Source organism: Podarcis vaucheri (assembly GCF_965113315.1).
Source record: "Podarcis vaucheri genome assembly, chromosome: 5".
Taxonomy (NCBI): Eukaryota; Metazoa; Chordata; class Lepidosauria; order Squamata; family Lacertidae; genus Podarcis; species Podarcis vaucheri.
In genome coordinates, this window is record NC_138763.1 from 34,763,867 (window position 1) to 34,781,245 (window position 17,379).

Consider the following 17,379-nt stretch of genomic DNA (forward strand, 5'->3'; position numbering starts at 1 on the left):
AATATTGGGGCACTCAGCTTTTGCTTTCTCTTTCACTGAGTGCATAGGATCACCCACTCACCCGCCATGAGTTCTGGTTGACCTTGCTACGCCTGGTAGGCAGAGGCCTGGTAGGAATTTTGTCCATTTGGCTGATTGGCTGGTGCCATTTGGTTTTTGCCTACTACATAGCAATTCGTCACAACTTGTAAGGTTGTGGCTAGGCATTGGAGGAGGGGTAAGGATAGGCTGGGCCTGCCCCTCCAATGATGGTGTGGAAGGGAATTCCGTTAAAGGAATCCAGGGGCTTGCTACGATTTCGTCCAATCCCTGAAATGGGACCAGGGCTGGCAAGCCCTGGGGAGCATGTGGGTGAGCGGTGAGGACCTGTGACTCAGCTCCATTGCTCCCCATATATTGCTTTCCCTTCACTGGCTTCCGAGGGAGTTCGGAAGTCAGTTCTGTCCCAGGCGGGGGGACAGATAGTCTTAACCAATGCCTAAGCAACCACTCACAGATTATGTATTTTAATAAAGTTGTGGCCAAAATTATGCCAAAAACCTTAAACAAAAATTATGTGTGAATTGTGAGTTATTTTGAGGGGTGGCTTGGGGACCTCGACACGCAACAACTTTAGGAAGACTGCATTTTGTGTACACAGTTGGTTCCAAATGGAGTACTGGCAGTCCTGTATTTCAATTGGGAAGCACGACACATTGTTCCATAAAGATTGGTTCTTATAACAGCTTGCCAGCATTTCAGTATATCTTATAATATAAAGAATGTTATCAAATTAAAAAGTTATACCGAAAGACTGTTAAGAAGCAATACCTTATGAACAAATATGTTCCCTCAGTCTTGCTTATGATATTTTCATGAAAGAGACAGACTTATAAGTAGCTTTATTTTAGTGAGCTCACCTATGGTAAACAGAATTAAAATGTATCGGTCGCAAGAGTACCCTGCTTCTCCTGTGATCTAAGGCATGTTAAGAAGGCAGCCAGCATGAAACAAATCCTGTTTTCCAGACAAGAAATGAAATGTCTTTATCTTGGAAAAAGACTTTTCTTCACAGTTAACAGTAATACATTAAACATTTCCTTTAACCTTTGTTTTTATTTTTAAATAGAATTCATCCCGATTTTTTCTTCTTTCTTTCCTACATTTTTTCCTACTGCTAGTATTACTATTTTTGGCATGAATGGATTTTGATCCTGATTCTCACGAAACTGCAACCTAATAAATCCTAGAAAATCTGGAAGGTTTTTAACCTGTTGGACTGTCTGTCCTTCTCCTGCTGGTTATCCTAATTACAAGGGGTCTAGCCTGCTTTATTTATTTATTTATAGGAACCATGAAAATCAGTGAATGCCTTTTGTATGACAAAAGGTCATACAAGAGAGAAAGAGCAAATAAGTATGGGTGAAAAAGGATGACCTGCTTTTAAAGCAAAAGATTAAGCTTTGAACTTGAACACTGTTCTGGAAATACAACAAAATGGAAAATAATAACTCTAAAACAGTACTATAGTGATCACAGATTAATGTCCTTTGAAATGTTGGCATTTAGTTTGGAGGTCAGGTTTGGAAATGCAATAATATGACATCTATATGCTGCTTTGATCCAGATTTACTACATAAGCATCGTGTGAATGTGACTGCTGACTTTATTAGACTTTCCTTACATTTTACCAATAATACTTTTTGTACAACCAAAATTTCCTGTCATGAAACTTTGCTCTTCTTTGTGGTTCAAAGAGATGCCATTTGCGGTCTTAGTCATGTAGGATCTCAAGGCATCAGTGGTGAGGACTCATTCGAAGATCTATCCCAAAACTTGTTGACTTTCTGTTTACTAGGGAATAGAATTATGCCAACAGTGTTTTGTTTTGTTTTGTTTTGTTTTGTTTTGTTTTGTCTTGTTTATGGTCAAATCAATGAAACAAGACTGTATATCTGTTAGCCATGAGCAATAGTTGCAAAAAAAGGAAAGTTGTTTTTTTTCTGCAGCTGAACACAGATAATACAGTCTTTCCCCTTGCATTTAGTGGATTTCATTTATATAACAAAGATATAGTGTGATACAGTGTCCCATAATGAAGAAAACTGATACAAGTAAAGCAACACAATCCTACCCCATCTGTGTTGGGGCCTGGGGTTGAGTTAGTTAGAATGGCACGCAGACTTCTTCCTACCAGCTTTTGCCGAGGACTGACAAAAACTTGTATGGGCATTTGTATTTGCACTTTTCTGATAAGTAAAAGAATTCATATTTGAAAATAAGTAAATAAATAAATGTCTTACAACAGAATTTACCAGACAAACTCGGTTAGGTCTTCTGTTTATGGAATGGGCCTTTTCAGCCCCAACTCCCCCCGTGCACCCCTCTATACACACCAAAATTGGTTCAGGGGGGTCAGGAGCACCCCCAGGACAGAGCAGAGGGGAAGGTGATGGGGATTGTTCCACTTGGGAAACTGAAATGCTTGTGTAAATGGAATGTTTGTAATAGTGTGACACTGAATTCCACTCTTTGGATTTATAAATGGATATTACTTTTTGCTGAGTAGATATCTTGTCTTCCCATTCTGTGTAAAAACAACCAAAATGTTGAGTTGGAGTCTTACCTTTCCATTTAAGCACATTTTGAATTCTACTTGCTACCAAGAAGAGAAAGATATGAACATACCTAATTGTGGAGATTCCCTCTCCATCCAGAATTCCCAGCAAAAGTGCCCTAGTCTCAAGTGGTGAGAGAGATCCTGTAACATTTGGGATATGTCTTATAATTCCATTCCAGAATCTCATCACCAGTAGTGAAGGGGGGGAGAGAGAGAGAGAGAGAGAGAGAGAGAGAGAGAGAGAGAGATCCTGCCTTGTGGCACTTAAGCAATAATTAGAATGCTGATTGCTCATGAGAAACAGTAGGTGTGGGATTTGGTGCCAATGAGATATTACATTAAAAAACATTTCTCTAATTCCTTTTAAATTGGAAACTGCAGATTCAGTACAGAGGAACAGAGAGCCAAATCTTAATCCCCTTTTTGTGATCCAAGATCCTTCATAATCAAAGTTCTCTGGGAGATGAACCATTAAAGTTTATTAAAATCACAGATCAATAGACCATAGAACAACTATATATAAGCAATGCTGAGATGAACATAATTTCAGCCACAGTTGTAACAGAGAGAGCCATATAATCATGAATTACTACTCCACCTGTAAAATCCTAACTTCTTATAAAGACATGAAGTGATATGCCTAGGATTAGAGTTAGGTGAATCTATCAAGTTTCGTTGCTCTCAATTTTTCCTTTTTTGAATCTTAAGTTCATTTCTCCATCTTTCCACATCAGCTAGTGAGCTGTTATTTTTTTAAAAAAGTTTTTTTTAATGAAAATTCACTAGCATTTTAGTACAAATTTCTCCTAAAATGCAAATTTTTGCAAAGGAATTTTGTCTAATATAATGCATTGCTTTCACTAAGCTATGCTTTTTTATCCATACTTTACCCTAATAAATGTATTTTTGTATACATTACTTGGCTGGAGAACTACATTGCAAAATTTGGAGCAGTGTGAATCTTCAATGATGGTTGTGTTTCGGTTTATGTATTATTTCAAGAAGCGTGAATTAGCTAGATAGACTTTCCTTTAAATGGAAACTGAATTAAGTTTGCCCTCATCCCTGCCTAGGAATTGCAGTTCTGAATGGGAATGCTCTATCTTTTATTCTAACCATTTATTTTGCTTGGCAGAGTTTACGTAATGCATAACAGGCCTTAAATGGGCTGTGTTATGATATGAGTGTAAATCCATTACCCTGGGTCTCACCTTGCTAGGTAAGCATTTTATAGCCACAGAAGGGACTCTATAAAACCCCTTCTGTACAAAATCATCTAGTACTTTCTGCCAGTGCTGTAGTTTTTTGGTGGAATGCAGATGGGGATGGTCTGAAAATAATATAACAGCTGCAGAAATATCACCATCCTCACAGGTCCTCCAATGCCATCAATGATGCATTCCGTGTACCTTGCACCTGCAAGTTTTTTTTTTCTTAAAATCCTGGCTGTCCTTTAAACTTATTACTCAGTTGGTTAGAGCGGGTGCTGATAACACCAAAATTGCAGATTTGAGCCCTGTATGGGACAGCTGCATGTTCCTGCATTCCAGAGGGTTAGACTAAATGATCCCTCAGGGTCCCTTCCAACTCTACAGTTCTATGATTTCGAATCCTGGATAGTTGGTTATTGGAATATGCAACCCATAGGTATTTCCAGTGCTTTTTGTTCTGGGGGGACGCAGGGATATGCATACCCCTAAGCATTTTGTGAATCTAAGTTTGGCCTCATTGAGGGCAGTATTTCAATATGAGTAGGAAAATGAGAGTACCTCTAAACATTTTTTTAAAGAAAAAAAGCACTGGGTATTTCCAAGCATCCTTGATCCATTTGTAGCTAATCTTGTGCAATTCAGCTTTCCTTCCTAGCAACTTCTTGTTGTGGAGGGAATTCTGAGATTTGTGGTATAGTAGTACCTCTGGATGCGAATGGGATCCGTTCCGGTGCCCCGTTTGCATCCAGAAGCGAACGCAATGCACGTCCGCGTGGGTTGCGATTTGGCGCTTCTGCGCATACGCGTGGTCATTTTGAGCGTCTGCGCATGCGCCAGCGGCGAAACCCGGAAGTAATGTGCTCCGTTACTTCCAGGTCGCCGCGGAGCACAACCCGAAAATATTCATTCTGAAGCTACTTCAAACTGAGGTATGACTGTATTCTAATTCTAGCTTTGTTTGCATCCTCCTTCCTGCTAAGTGCTACAAGAACAACACTGAGATGGAGAAGGAGGAAGCTGCAACACACAGTCATCTCCTGGAATGGAAGACAAGCAGGTGGGGCCGGCCTAAGGGAGCTAATGGATTGGCCTCCACTGAAGGCTGCAGATTCCTTTTCCTCCTCTACCTTCTCTTGATAGTTTTTTCTCCCTCTCTGCAGTCTGCTCAGACTCTCCTCCATCTTCAAAGAACTCACCTCAGAATTAATTTCCCAGCTTTTTAAACCAACCTCTTGATAAAGCAGTTTCTAAGAACCAAAAGGAGCCAGGCTCCAGTCCATCCCACAAGGCTGCAAAAGATTAAATTTACTACCACTTTAGTAGGGGGGATATTATGCATTGCCAAAGAAAAGAGGATCGGCGTCGCCAAAAGAGGAAATAAATTTGCATAAATATTGTACACGGCAATTTATATGAATAAATTTATATTAATATATATTTTATGCAAATTTAGAAACAATCATTGTCATACAAAAACAGCAAACCACATCTGACCAGCAGCAGCTTGTGTGGTGGGCACAATGGGGCTTCATTGGTTTCCTGGTTTCCGTGCATTGTTGCCCGTTACTGTGAAGGGGGTGGGATTGGCACATTAGGATTCAGAAGCAAAGAACTGGCTTCATCACAGTGCCTGCACCATGCTCCCTGCTGCATTGGTCCTCTCCCCTAGCATGGTTTGGGAAGGTGGAAGGGCAAGGCAGCCCCACCCATGCTGCATCACCAGCCATTACTATCTCTGACCATAGTGGGAAAGACATCAGTGACTTGTGTGCTAGCTTTGTCAGCTGGCTAGCTGCTGCTAACTGCTGATATGCAACCTCAAGTCTCCCACTCTCCCTGCTTACCGTTCTTCATCTTTAAACTGGGTTTTCTTTAAATAAGACCTTTAAATGAGACCTTAAATGGGACACGGGTGGCACTGTGGTCTAAACCACAGAGTCTAGGGCTTGCCGATCAGAGGGTCGGTGGTTCAAATCCCTGTGATGGGGTGAGCTCCCGTTGCTCAGGCCCTGCTCCTGCCAACCTAGCAGTTCGAAATCATGTCAAAGTGCAAGTAGATAAATAGGAGCCGCTCCAGCGGGAAGGTAAACAGCATTTCCATGCACTGCTCTGGTTTGCCAGAAGCTGCTTAGTCATACTGGCCACATGACCCGGAAGCTGTATGCCGGCTCCCTCAGCCAATAAAGCGAGATGAGTGCCGCAACCCCAGAGTCGGACACTGAGCAGGGATACTGACCAGAAACATTTAAGATTTTGTGAAGTTAGCAGAACATAAGGAGTTTCTACAACAGGCACATAACATGTTCCTATAGTGCTGCTGCTGGTGTTTACAGTTTGTTCAAATATAGAACTATGCCATCAGCAAATAAGCTAATTTTATGACAGTTACCCTCAATTTGGATTCCCTTGGCCTTTGCGTTGCCTTGGACTGTCACACTCACAGCTAAAAGCTCAATTGACAGCACAAAGGGAAAGTGGGCATTCCTACCTGCTCCAACAATTGATCTGAAATTTTCCACACTGGAAGTTATTAACCTTCACTAAGAGCATCGAACTCTGACTTCCCAAAGGCAGTCCATTCCCAAATTCTTCTTTTGCAGTAAGTTAAAAAGACAACCTCGAGGCAACCTGCTTCCAGGCAGTCAAAAGCTTTTCCGACATCAAAACAACAAACAGTACGTCTCTCTTCTTGCTCAAGTTATGTCCAATATTTTTGTCACACTGTTTGCAAAATCCCCCCTACTATAAATCTATTATGGGCCAGATTACTGCATGAACACAGCACATTGCTCAGTCTTTTCGCAAGGAGGGAAGTTAAAGTACTTGCATCTCGATTAAGCAGCAAATTATGGAAATAATGGCAGAGAAAAGAAAAAGAGAAGTCTGTTTTCTTGCCAGCTTCGATGGACAGCCAGTTCATACGTTTGCATTGGCATCAGGTTAGTGGGAAGGAAAATGCAATGATTCCAGGTGGTGGTGCTCAAAGGGATAGTTGTAACCAAAACTGTGAAAGAAGACTACAGGTGAGAGCCTAGTAAGTCTTATAAGGAACCTAGGGAGTCAGGCAAGGTAGGGAGCAGATGGCCCTCATCAGAATGACCAGTTGTTCCGACCAAAGAGCAGGTGGGTGTTTTGAAGGTTTATAATCAATATGCCACTTTACTGGTTCCCCAGGTCGCCTGACATACCACTGAGTCAGCTGGGCTCTGGGTACCATAAACCTCTAGTTGCTCCTTCAGACCAGCTGCTTTAGTGGCACCCAAAAGGGCAGAAAACTAGATGACACTATCAGAGAATAGGGTTCCTTTATAAAAAGTTAGCTTACTCAATACACTTATATGCTGCTTAATCGTTTGCATATCTAAGTGACATACATAAATGAAGCCATTCAGAATAAAACATTGAAATCAACCAAAAGAACAAACAAAACCCCAAAATTTTGGCCAGGAGCTTTATTGGTCAGGCAGTAAGGAGCTGGATTTGGAGCAACCCTATGACACTTTACTACAGTGGTACCTCTGGTTGCGAACGGGATCTGTTCCGGAGGCCCGTTTGCAACATGAAAAGCGCACAACCCACAGCACTTGCGGGTTGTGATTCACCGCTTCTGCACATGCGTGTAATGTCATTTTGCGTTTCTGCTCATGTGTGAGCAACGAAACCTGGAAGTAACCCTTTCCGGTACTTCCGGGTCGCGTGGGGCATAACCTGAAAAAACGTAACATAAAGTGGACGTAACGTGAGGTATGACTGTATTCCTGTGCAGCCCTCTCTTTAGATCTCTAGGGTGGAATCTACATACATTTTTTTTTAAAAAAAAACCATGCTGTGAAGATGCTTTAAAGTTTTGAAAAATACATTGAATTTGGCATCACTCACCTTCACCATCTACTGCCATATTTGTATATTGCACTTTACAACACATTTAAAACATTTTATTTGCAGCTGTATAGGTGTGTCCTAACTCTATATCCTTATCTCCAGAAACTGTTTCTTTTTTAAAAAAATATATGAAATCTTTGGCATTTCTGAGACCACATAAAGACTATGCTCAGTGTTGTTGTTCTGAAGCAAAGGCCACACACATACACACATGATAGGACCTTGCTTTTGGTTAATATTACTGAGGTTTTACTGTACAGTAGATGTCCTCAAATCTTAATTTACACATTTCAGTCTTCTACTTACCTTGCCAACAAGCGCCAACAGTAAGTTGCATTGCTATGTGTGATGGATGAATAGGCCAGTCATTTGTTACAAGGTAAGGTTCGTACGTTGTACCATCCATATACAAAGTAACTACTGGGAATTCAACATTTACGACATAGTAGTGCCATTCTTTATCGCAAATCTAAACAAGAGAAGGAAAGGGGAGAAAATATACTTAGTACCTGTTTTTAATGCACAGAGTCTTGTAACGTCATCAAAAGGGTGATAACATTTTTGAACTTTGAAGAAAAGTATCAGTGATCTTGCGGCAGTTCATAAACATGCATTTTAATACAGAACTGTGCTTTACTTCAAAATTATTTCCCACATCAAACTTGTCCAAGCAAATGAAAAAATATTCTGTCATTAAAAATAAAATAAAATAAAATGCAAAAGCATTTCAAAAATCAATACCACCCCCACATGCTTAAAACTTTACTCTTATAGTAATTATACCCTCTCAATATTCAAATGCCAATTTCATTATCTTTTAGAAATAGAATGCAGCAATTGGGCCTAATAAACAGCTAGGAGAACAGCTGCAAAAACTTTTAGGCATTCATCCACTGTGCAGAACAGGCATGCATAGGAAAGGATACAGGCTCTGCCCATACCCACCTCTTCATTCAAACACTAGAACAGATAGCCCAGACATACTGCCTTTCTTATTATTGACTCCAGCTGCAGAAGCTGAGGCTGAAAAAGCCAGAGACTATCTTGGCTGTGAGTCCTGGAAGACCTGCTGCTCTGCCTTGAAGGCCTTTTCCACCTGACCAGGGAGGGTGGAGCCCTGACTGACTCCAGCTGCAAAAGCTGAGGCTGGGTTGGGGTGCTGCTGCTGTTGGTTTTTTGTATCTTTGTGCGAGGCTTTGGTGTAATTTATCTTGAAAATGTTTAGTTTGTATTTTTTAATGCTTTATTTATTGTTTATGACTATGTTTGTTATGTTGTAGTTATGTATTTTTACATGCTGTAAGCCATCTTGAGCAAGGTTTGAACTGTGGAAAGGTGGCATACAAATAAAATTATTTGCACACACACTTAGGCCTCACCTACACTATATGTTTAATACAGCATCATACCACTTAATAAACAGTCATGACTTCTCCCAAAGAATTATTGGAGCTGCAGTTTTGTACAGATGGTGAGAGTTGTTCCAGGCCCCTATTCCCTTCCCAGTTCCCAGAGTTGTTTAATAATCAACCTTCTAACAATTTATATCACCTTTAACAAACTACAGTTCCCATAATTTTTTTGGGGAAAGTCAAGATTGTTTATAGTGGTATCATACTGCCTTAAATGCATGGCACAGACCTTATACATAATGCATAGAAAACTTAACACAACAGATCCACTGATGTCATTTTTGACCCTTGTAAATTTGTAGTCGGAATGCTTTGTTGTTTTTCCTATTCATGCATAGCTCTCCTTTATTTATTTATCTATCCTACCCTGTTCCTAGATTTTTATTTAAAACGAAGAACAAGGAAGAACAAGTAGGAGGAGGAGCTTTAAAAGGGGGAGAATATTATAATGGAACTGCTAAAAATCACAGCCAAATTATTTTGAATACATTTATAAAATCCTTAAAAGCCCAGAAGAAGACCAACAGTACAATTATTATTGTTCCCGGGGATTTTTTCCAGTCAGAATTCGCTGGAACTCACTTCCAGCACCTCTCAGGTGGGGCAGCATTGCCATTCTATTAGAAGGGACCAGTTGGTTAAAGGTATACAAGTCGGAGCCAAACAGTACAAATTGAGAGCATTTGCAGATGACTTAGTATTGATGTTACAGGAGCCAGAATCTAGTACTAAAAGGGTTTTAGAACTGATTCAAGAATTTGGTCAGGTTGCAGGATTTAAACCGAATAAGTTAAAAACCAAGGTTTTAGAGAAAAAATTAACACCGATTGAGAGAGAGAGGTTTCAGAACGAGACAGGCTTAACAGTGGTTAAGAAAGTGAAATACCTGGGGATTAACATGACAGCAAAAAATGGGAATTTATTTAAAGACAACTATGAAAAATGCTGGGCCGAAGTGAAAAGAGATTTAGAAATTTGGTCAAATTTGAAGCTTTCACTGCTGGGTCGTATTGCTGTGATAAAAATTAATGTATTGCCTAGAATGCTGTTTTTGTTTCAAACATTGCAAATTGTGGACAAAATAGACTGTTTCAAGAAGTGGCAGAGAGATATTTCTAGATTTGTCTGGCAGGGCAAGAAGCCTAGAATAAAATTTAAAATACTAACAGATGCAAAGGAAAGAGGTGGATTTGCCCTGCCAGACTTTAAACTTTACTATGAATCAGCAGCTTTCTGCTGGTTGAAAGAATGGCTGCTTCTGGAAAACACAGACATTTTGGATTTAGAAGGTTTTAACAATGTATTTGGATGGCATGCATATCTGTGGTATGATAAGGTTAAAGCACATAAAGCATTTAAGAATCATATTGTCAGGAAAGCATTGTTTAATGTCTGGATAAGGTACAAAGATTTTCTGGAGAGTAAAACTCCAAGGTGGCTATCACCTATGGAAGCGAAAGCTTTGAAAAAACTCAACATGGAGGCTAAATGGCCAAAATATTGGGAAATTTTAGAACAAGAGGGAGATAGACTGAAATTGCAGAGTTTTGAGAAACTAAAAAACAAAGTGCGAGATTGGCTTCATTATTATCAGATAATGGAGGCATATAATTCGGACAAGAAAATTGGTTTCCAGGTGGAAAAATCAAAATTAGAAGCAGAACTGTTAGAACCCAAAACTAAGATTTTGTCAAGGATGTACTGCTGTTGAAATGGAATACTCAGGATGAAATGGTGAAATCTGCTATGATTAAATGGGCACAAGATATTGGACATAATATTATGATGGCTGACTGGGAACAGTTATGGACCACAGGTATGAAGTTTACGTCATGTAATGCCTTAAGAGAGAATATTATGAAAATGATATACAGGTGGTACATGACCCCAGTCAAGCTTGCAAAAATCTATCATTTGCCCGATAATAAATGTTGGAAATGTAAAGAAACTGAAGGTACATTCTTTCACCTTTGGTGGACGTGCCCAAGGACTAAGGCTTTCTGGGAGATGATCTATAATGAATTGAAAAAGGTATTTAAATATACCTTCTTGAAGAAACCAGAGGCCTTTCTCCTGGGCATAGTCAGCCAAGTGGTGCCAAAGAAGGATAGAACTTTTTTTATGTACGCCACAACAGCAGCAAGAATACTTATTGCAAAGTATTGGAAGACACAAGATCTACCCACCCTGGAAGAATGGCAGATGAAGGTGACTGACTATATGGAACTGGCGGAAATGACTGGCAGACCAGGGAAAAGAGTCGGTGGAAGAAGATTGGAAGAAATTTAAAAACTATTTACAGAAATATTGTAAAATTAATGAATGTTAGAACGATGTTGGATAGAAACTAAGGGGTTTTTAGCTGCAATACTATAAGGGAATATGAAAAATGGATTACTAATAGGTAAAGATTTAATGTTATAATATTTTAAGATTAAAGATTAGGATAAACAAAGAGGGGAAGGATTTGTTGAACCAACAAACTAAATTGGAATACAAAAAAGGGAGGCGTGAGGAGGTCCGGGAAACAAGCTAATGAAAAATAAGTAATGGAAAGATTGAGTTGTTTTTAATTATTTTTATTTTGTATTTTTCTTTTTTCTATTTTTCTTTTGTAATATTTTGAAAATCTTAATAAATATCTTACAAAAAAAAAAAGCATTGCCATTCTAAGAGAACAAGGGAGTGAGGACATGACAGGGAGTTCTAGCATGTCACTGATTGTTCCTTATCTTCTTGTTCTGCGTTACTGTGTTTTGGGTTTGGAATTAAAGAGAAGCTGTGAAGAATAAGAGAGTTTACATAAGATATTCATTAATTTTAAATACCCGTTTCTTCTTACACAAATCCTTTGGGTATCTTGTTCTACCTTCTAAAATTTACCACTATAAGTTGCAGTGCCAGTTGGGGGCTGCACTACAGGCATTTGCTAAAATTAGCCCATAATAATCAATGGAAATAATGTGAAGAAGCTACTAGACTGTAGAGCATACCATCTGAAAATATATCCTTTGAGACTATAGTTTTTCTAAAAGAATTCTGGCAATCTAATGAGTTAATGCTGTTCTGCCCTTGCTTTTTCCGTTATTTATCAGATTCTCTCTTTGATTATCTAGCTCCAGTCTCTTTCTACTATCTTCTTTAACTGTTGAAATGAAAAACACCTCCTATTCAGCTCCTGCTGAGCATAACAGCATCCCTTCTCTCTCTGCTTTGTTGACTTCCCATCTGTTTTTCAGATCTTATCCGGCAACATATCTTTTCACAATTGCCTTTACCTTTCCTTCTCTCTTCCACTGTTAATGTTTTTTCTCCCCACTATGCACCTGCAGTATTTAATTCTTTGAAGTACTGCAGTGTATAATTAAGGTTAAAAATACAGAGAAAATAAATTGCAGTATTTTTACTTTTTTTGATAAAACAGTTTCTATACAATGCCAGTTGCTGGCTACTGTATAAAATAACTGGCACAGTGGGGCTGATTTGTCTCCCTTGAACTCCTGCATTTAAATCATGGCAAAACGCATTGAAAATTATAGAACAATATCAGTGCAAAATTGCTCTTCAAATGAAAAGGAAGCTGCAAAATCAGCAAGTCTAGAATTCTGTGCTAAAGATCCACTAGATAAGAAAACCCCCACCCTATACCAAATTTCCATACCACATGAACTGAAGTGCAAAGACTATTATCAATGGCACGCAGAGCCATGGAAAATGAGAGGGAATCTACGCTGAATAAGTAATTATTTTAGGTGCTCTGTGGCAAAGAAACATCACATATTCTTTTACTTGCCAGCTGTGAGATCGAAAAGTGTTTGAAGACATCCTTGGTCTTCTCTTTCTTGCGCATGAAAGCAAATACATGACAATTTAAATTACTGCAAGACAATCGAGGATATCCTTACTGCAAAACCTACACCCTCAAAACTCTGGAGATCCTTAAACCAGGCATACATCGGGTGTGGGGATACTCTGGCCCTCCACATATTGCCCTCCATCCCATGTTTACTAGGGCTAATGAGAATTTTAGTTCTGCAACATGTGGAGGGCCACCTGTCATATATCAAGCTCCACTTATTACAGTCATCACAAAGCCAAACATGTCTTGCTCTTCTAGTAGTATATGTCCAAAGCTTTACTGCAAGGACAGTAATGAGTAATGGTGTCAGTGCAGCATCTGCCCCTCCCCCCCAAGATGTTTCTATCCGAAGAATTTGTGGGCAGGGCTGCGTAGGTCCTGCCCATCAGCAAAGGCCCGGCTTCTAATATTCTCCTTGCTGTCCTTTCCAGCTATTTGTTACCAACAGCTCAGTGACATTGCAACCAGTAATACTTTTTGTACTTTGAGCCACTATTTACGATCAAGATGGTAATGGAAGAGAGTATAACACTCCATTTACAACAGAGTAATATCAATAGCAAGCACAGACCTCTGACTTGCCTGAATACTAATAGCTGCTTTATAGGCACCACCATGTGACTTTACCCCTTGGGGCCATGATCATGAATGAGTCCATTTCAGAAAATAGCAGTGTCTTGTGACACTGGGGGGAGAGCTGTTATATCCTATTTCGTCTCCTTTAATGCATTTGGCACATTTCTGCATGCTCATGCAAAGAGCGTGGAAGGTGAGGGAAATCTAAAGTGGCTTTGTTCTTAATGAGAAGCCATGATAACGGGCTCGCCTGCTTACTAAAATAAGCATCACACCTAATGACATAAACTCATTGTCTTAACTCAGTGCATTTACAGTATTTATTATGCAGCAGGGTGTATCCCAAGCAACCCATTTGCTTTGAATCCCCTCTAGACTTTGCAGTACAACACATCCACACTGCTCAAACATAAATCTTCAGCATTGGCGTAGAATTCCAATTGCTAAGCCTGTCTCTGCAGAATTTTGAGATGTCACCGTTGTGAAAAGTTGGTAAACATGCAGTTTAGCTTAGGCTCTGCATTTTTATTTAACTGCAAGAGAGCGAATAACACAAGCAGCTAGGAAAATTTCCCTTTGATCCTTAGCTGGAGGGCTTTAGCATTATCCTCTCAGCCACAGCACCCAGATCAAACATTCTGCTCTACTACACAAGAGGTCACATGCTCTGTAAATCTGCTTCAGAGCCTGCCACCAGAGAACGTCTTATATTGTAATGTACTTGAAGCAGCAGCAACAGTTGCATGTGTCAGGGACCGGAATAAGACTGAGAACTGTCAAGAAGAAAGTGGGTGGGTGAAAGACGGAGTCAGCAGCAAATTTGTGGATGCAAAGCATAGGTTCAGTGCTGGTACTGAGAAGAGCTCTCGCACCAGAGATTGCTGGGATAACAGGGAACTTGCCTTTTGGGTGGCGGCAATGGAGGAAGATTGGGTTGGACAGAAAGCATTTCTGTGAGGAGGTATTAGCAAGGGATTAAGTGGAGTGGAACCATGGGTGAGCTTTTGTTAGTGTTTACTTGAACATGCAACCCTGCTGAATTTCCCCAGATGAGAGACAAAAGAGTTTGGGATGGGAGGATGTTTACTATTTGATGGCATGACCAGAAACTCTATCTTTTGTCTCTTTTCTTTCTTTTTGAAAGTTAACTAAAGGCAATCCAGTGCACTCAGCAGCCAAATGCAGGTTGCTTTAAAAACCTCTTAAGAATGGTTCTGGGAAAGTAACTCCAATAGGCCTGTGGGGTCAGATATCATTTCTCCCTGTGCATTGTGTTTTGGAAGAAGAAGAAGAGTTTAGATTTGATATCCCGCTTTATCACTACCCGAAGGAGTCTCAAAGCGGCTAACATTCTCCTTTCCCTTCCTCCCCCACAACAAACACTCTGTGAGGTGAGTGGGGCTGAGAGACTTCAAAGAAGTGTGACTGGCCCAAGGTCACCCAGCAGCTGCATGTGGAGGAGCGGAGACGCGAACCTGGTTCACCAGATTAAAAGACTACCACTCTTAACCACTACACCACAATACATGCAATGGATTGCTTTTGTTTAATGTTGTAAAAATAGAGGGAGGGGCATGGAAAAGCCACGCAGCCATCTCAATAAGATCCCATGCACATATCTACTTCATGCTGAGAAAGACTGGGTTCTCTAGTTTCACCTTATGATGGGAAAGTGGTGGAAGAGCCAGTGTTGCATAATCTTCAGAGTGTTGGACTGGGACTTGGGAAAGCAGGGTTCAAAATTCCACTTCAACCAAGCTCACTGGGTGACCTTGGGCCAGTCACCATCTCTTAGCCTAACCTACCTCACAGGGATGTTGTGAGGATGAAATGAAACGGGGAGGAGGAGAACCTTGAGATCCTCGGGAGATAAAGGTGGTATATAAATGTAACATGAATACATAAATTTCTAACAAGAAATGTACTGGGTCTCAGGCCTGTGTGAGATTATTGCCATATGACCTGCAAGCCTGCTTCCTTAATTGGAAGTGTGGGGTGGGAATTTGCCTCACATAACCAAAGATTCAACAGATTATTAAAGTTAGGTAACATCTGTACCATACATTTGAAGCACATGACCCGCCAAGAATCCTGGGAACCAAATTTTATCCTTCACATAGCTACAATTCCCAGCACACTTAACTGGGAACTACACTTCCCAGGATTCTTAAACTTAACTTAAACTACAGTTCCCAGGATTGTTTGGGAGATGTCCTGTGTTTTTAAATTTGTGGTGTGGAGACGTCCAAGCAAATATGGCACCATTTTATCTTTAGCCTAGGTTTTTGCTTGTTTCTTGGACATAAGACAGTTGTGTGTGTATTGGTGAACCCCTAGTTTCAGGAGAAGCAGGAACCTAATAAGTTGAAGGAAAGAAGGGCATAGGCAGGAAGCTGATAGCCACTAAGAAAGTGAGGCTGAAGGAAAATACCCCACACATTCTTAGAAGAGAAGGTATTCTGTGGCACTGGCTTCAAAGGAAAACACTACTGGGTTGTTGTTTTTTGTGGGTGGGGTCCAAAAAGTGGCCAGGAGCATAGGGATGGGGGAAGTCTGAAACTAATTGGAATTTTTCAGCCAAAGACACGGTTGCAAGACCATTATTAGATGTAAATAATCATGATTGGGCAGGAGCGAAACATATTGAATCAGGCTTTATAAACTACAAATAATCCTTTTCAAAAGAGCTTTGTGAACAAGATTTGGCACTATTCCTTTTATGCAGATGACATTCAGTTGAATGGATCAAACAGACAAAGAGAGAGAGTGATATATATATATATATATATATATATATATATATATTCATTCCATTAGAATATCCTACACACAGAATATCCTACACATATCCGTGCCCCAGACAAACTACCACTTCTGAGGTAAATGATGCTCAAGATTTGAAAAGACAGCTTCATCAGTATCTTCTCCAGACAGTTTTACATTCAAAGAATAGAAATGGCCTTTGAAAAGAAACTCAGCACAGGTGATACAGACTTATCATTTCAGAAATTCCTTAGACTCCAGAATTTAAATTGAATTTTTAAGCTTAAAAATATGTATGTTGTTCACCTGCCCCAGAAGTCATATGAGAACTGTAACTATTCTGTTTGTGAAATGAGTCATTGTGTGTGAGATTGATGAGTTTTGCATGGAGGTGAGCTGAAGGTGAGAACACAAAGGCATTCTGTCACTCCTAGAGTGGATTAAATGCCTCATTCCTCATGAATATAGGAATATTTTAGGGAAAAAAATACATGAGCTTTTAGACTTTATTTAAGAAAAAAGGCAAAAATACAATTTCTTCATTCTTTTATTTTCTTCCTGGCCAACCTTTTCTATTAGAAAGCTCTTTCCAAAAACAGCATGTAAGTGTAAATGCTGCTGGTGAATATTAAATGTATCCAGAGGATGAGTACAGGGGCCCTAAACACTCAAGTGCCTACAGTTCATATGCTGATTTTTACATTAGGTTTCCACGTCTCCATTTCATCTTGAAAAAGTGTCCATTTAAATATCACCCACTAGGCTTCACAGCAAACAACCCAAAGCACCATTTATTCAATGAATTAATAGTTTCATAATGGCTGCACAATATGAAATCCAGTGCAACAGTTGTGCTAGCAGAAGCTTATTGGCTGTGCAGCAGCCTGTGCAACAGGAAGTATTGGGGCTAAACAATCTGTTCCTTAAACAACCACAATAACTTACACAAGCCATTCTGCTAGCACAGCTAAGGAACTTTAACTTACTGCCATATTGAATTCTCCCACTGATTGGGGCAGAAAGAAACTGGGATGAATTGACAAGGGCAAACTATTTATTGGGAAATGTAGCTTTTGA

The 17,379-nt window shown here is 39.9% G+C and overlaps 1 protein-coding gene across 1 annotated transcript in view; it reads right to left on the minus strand.

The window, feature by feature from the left end:
* CLSTN2 (calsyntenin 2) overlaps window positions 1–17,379 on the minus strand; it is a 347,890-nt gene that overhangs the window by 43,281 nt on the left and 287,230 nt on the right. The window contains exon 9 of the mRNA XM_082221771.1: window positions 7,999–8,161. Coding sequence (XP_082077897.1) covers window positions 7,999–8,161 — 163 coding nt within the window. The remainder of the gene's footprint in view (window positions 1–7,998; window positions 8,162–17,379) is intronic.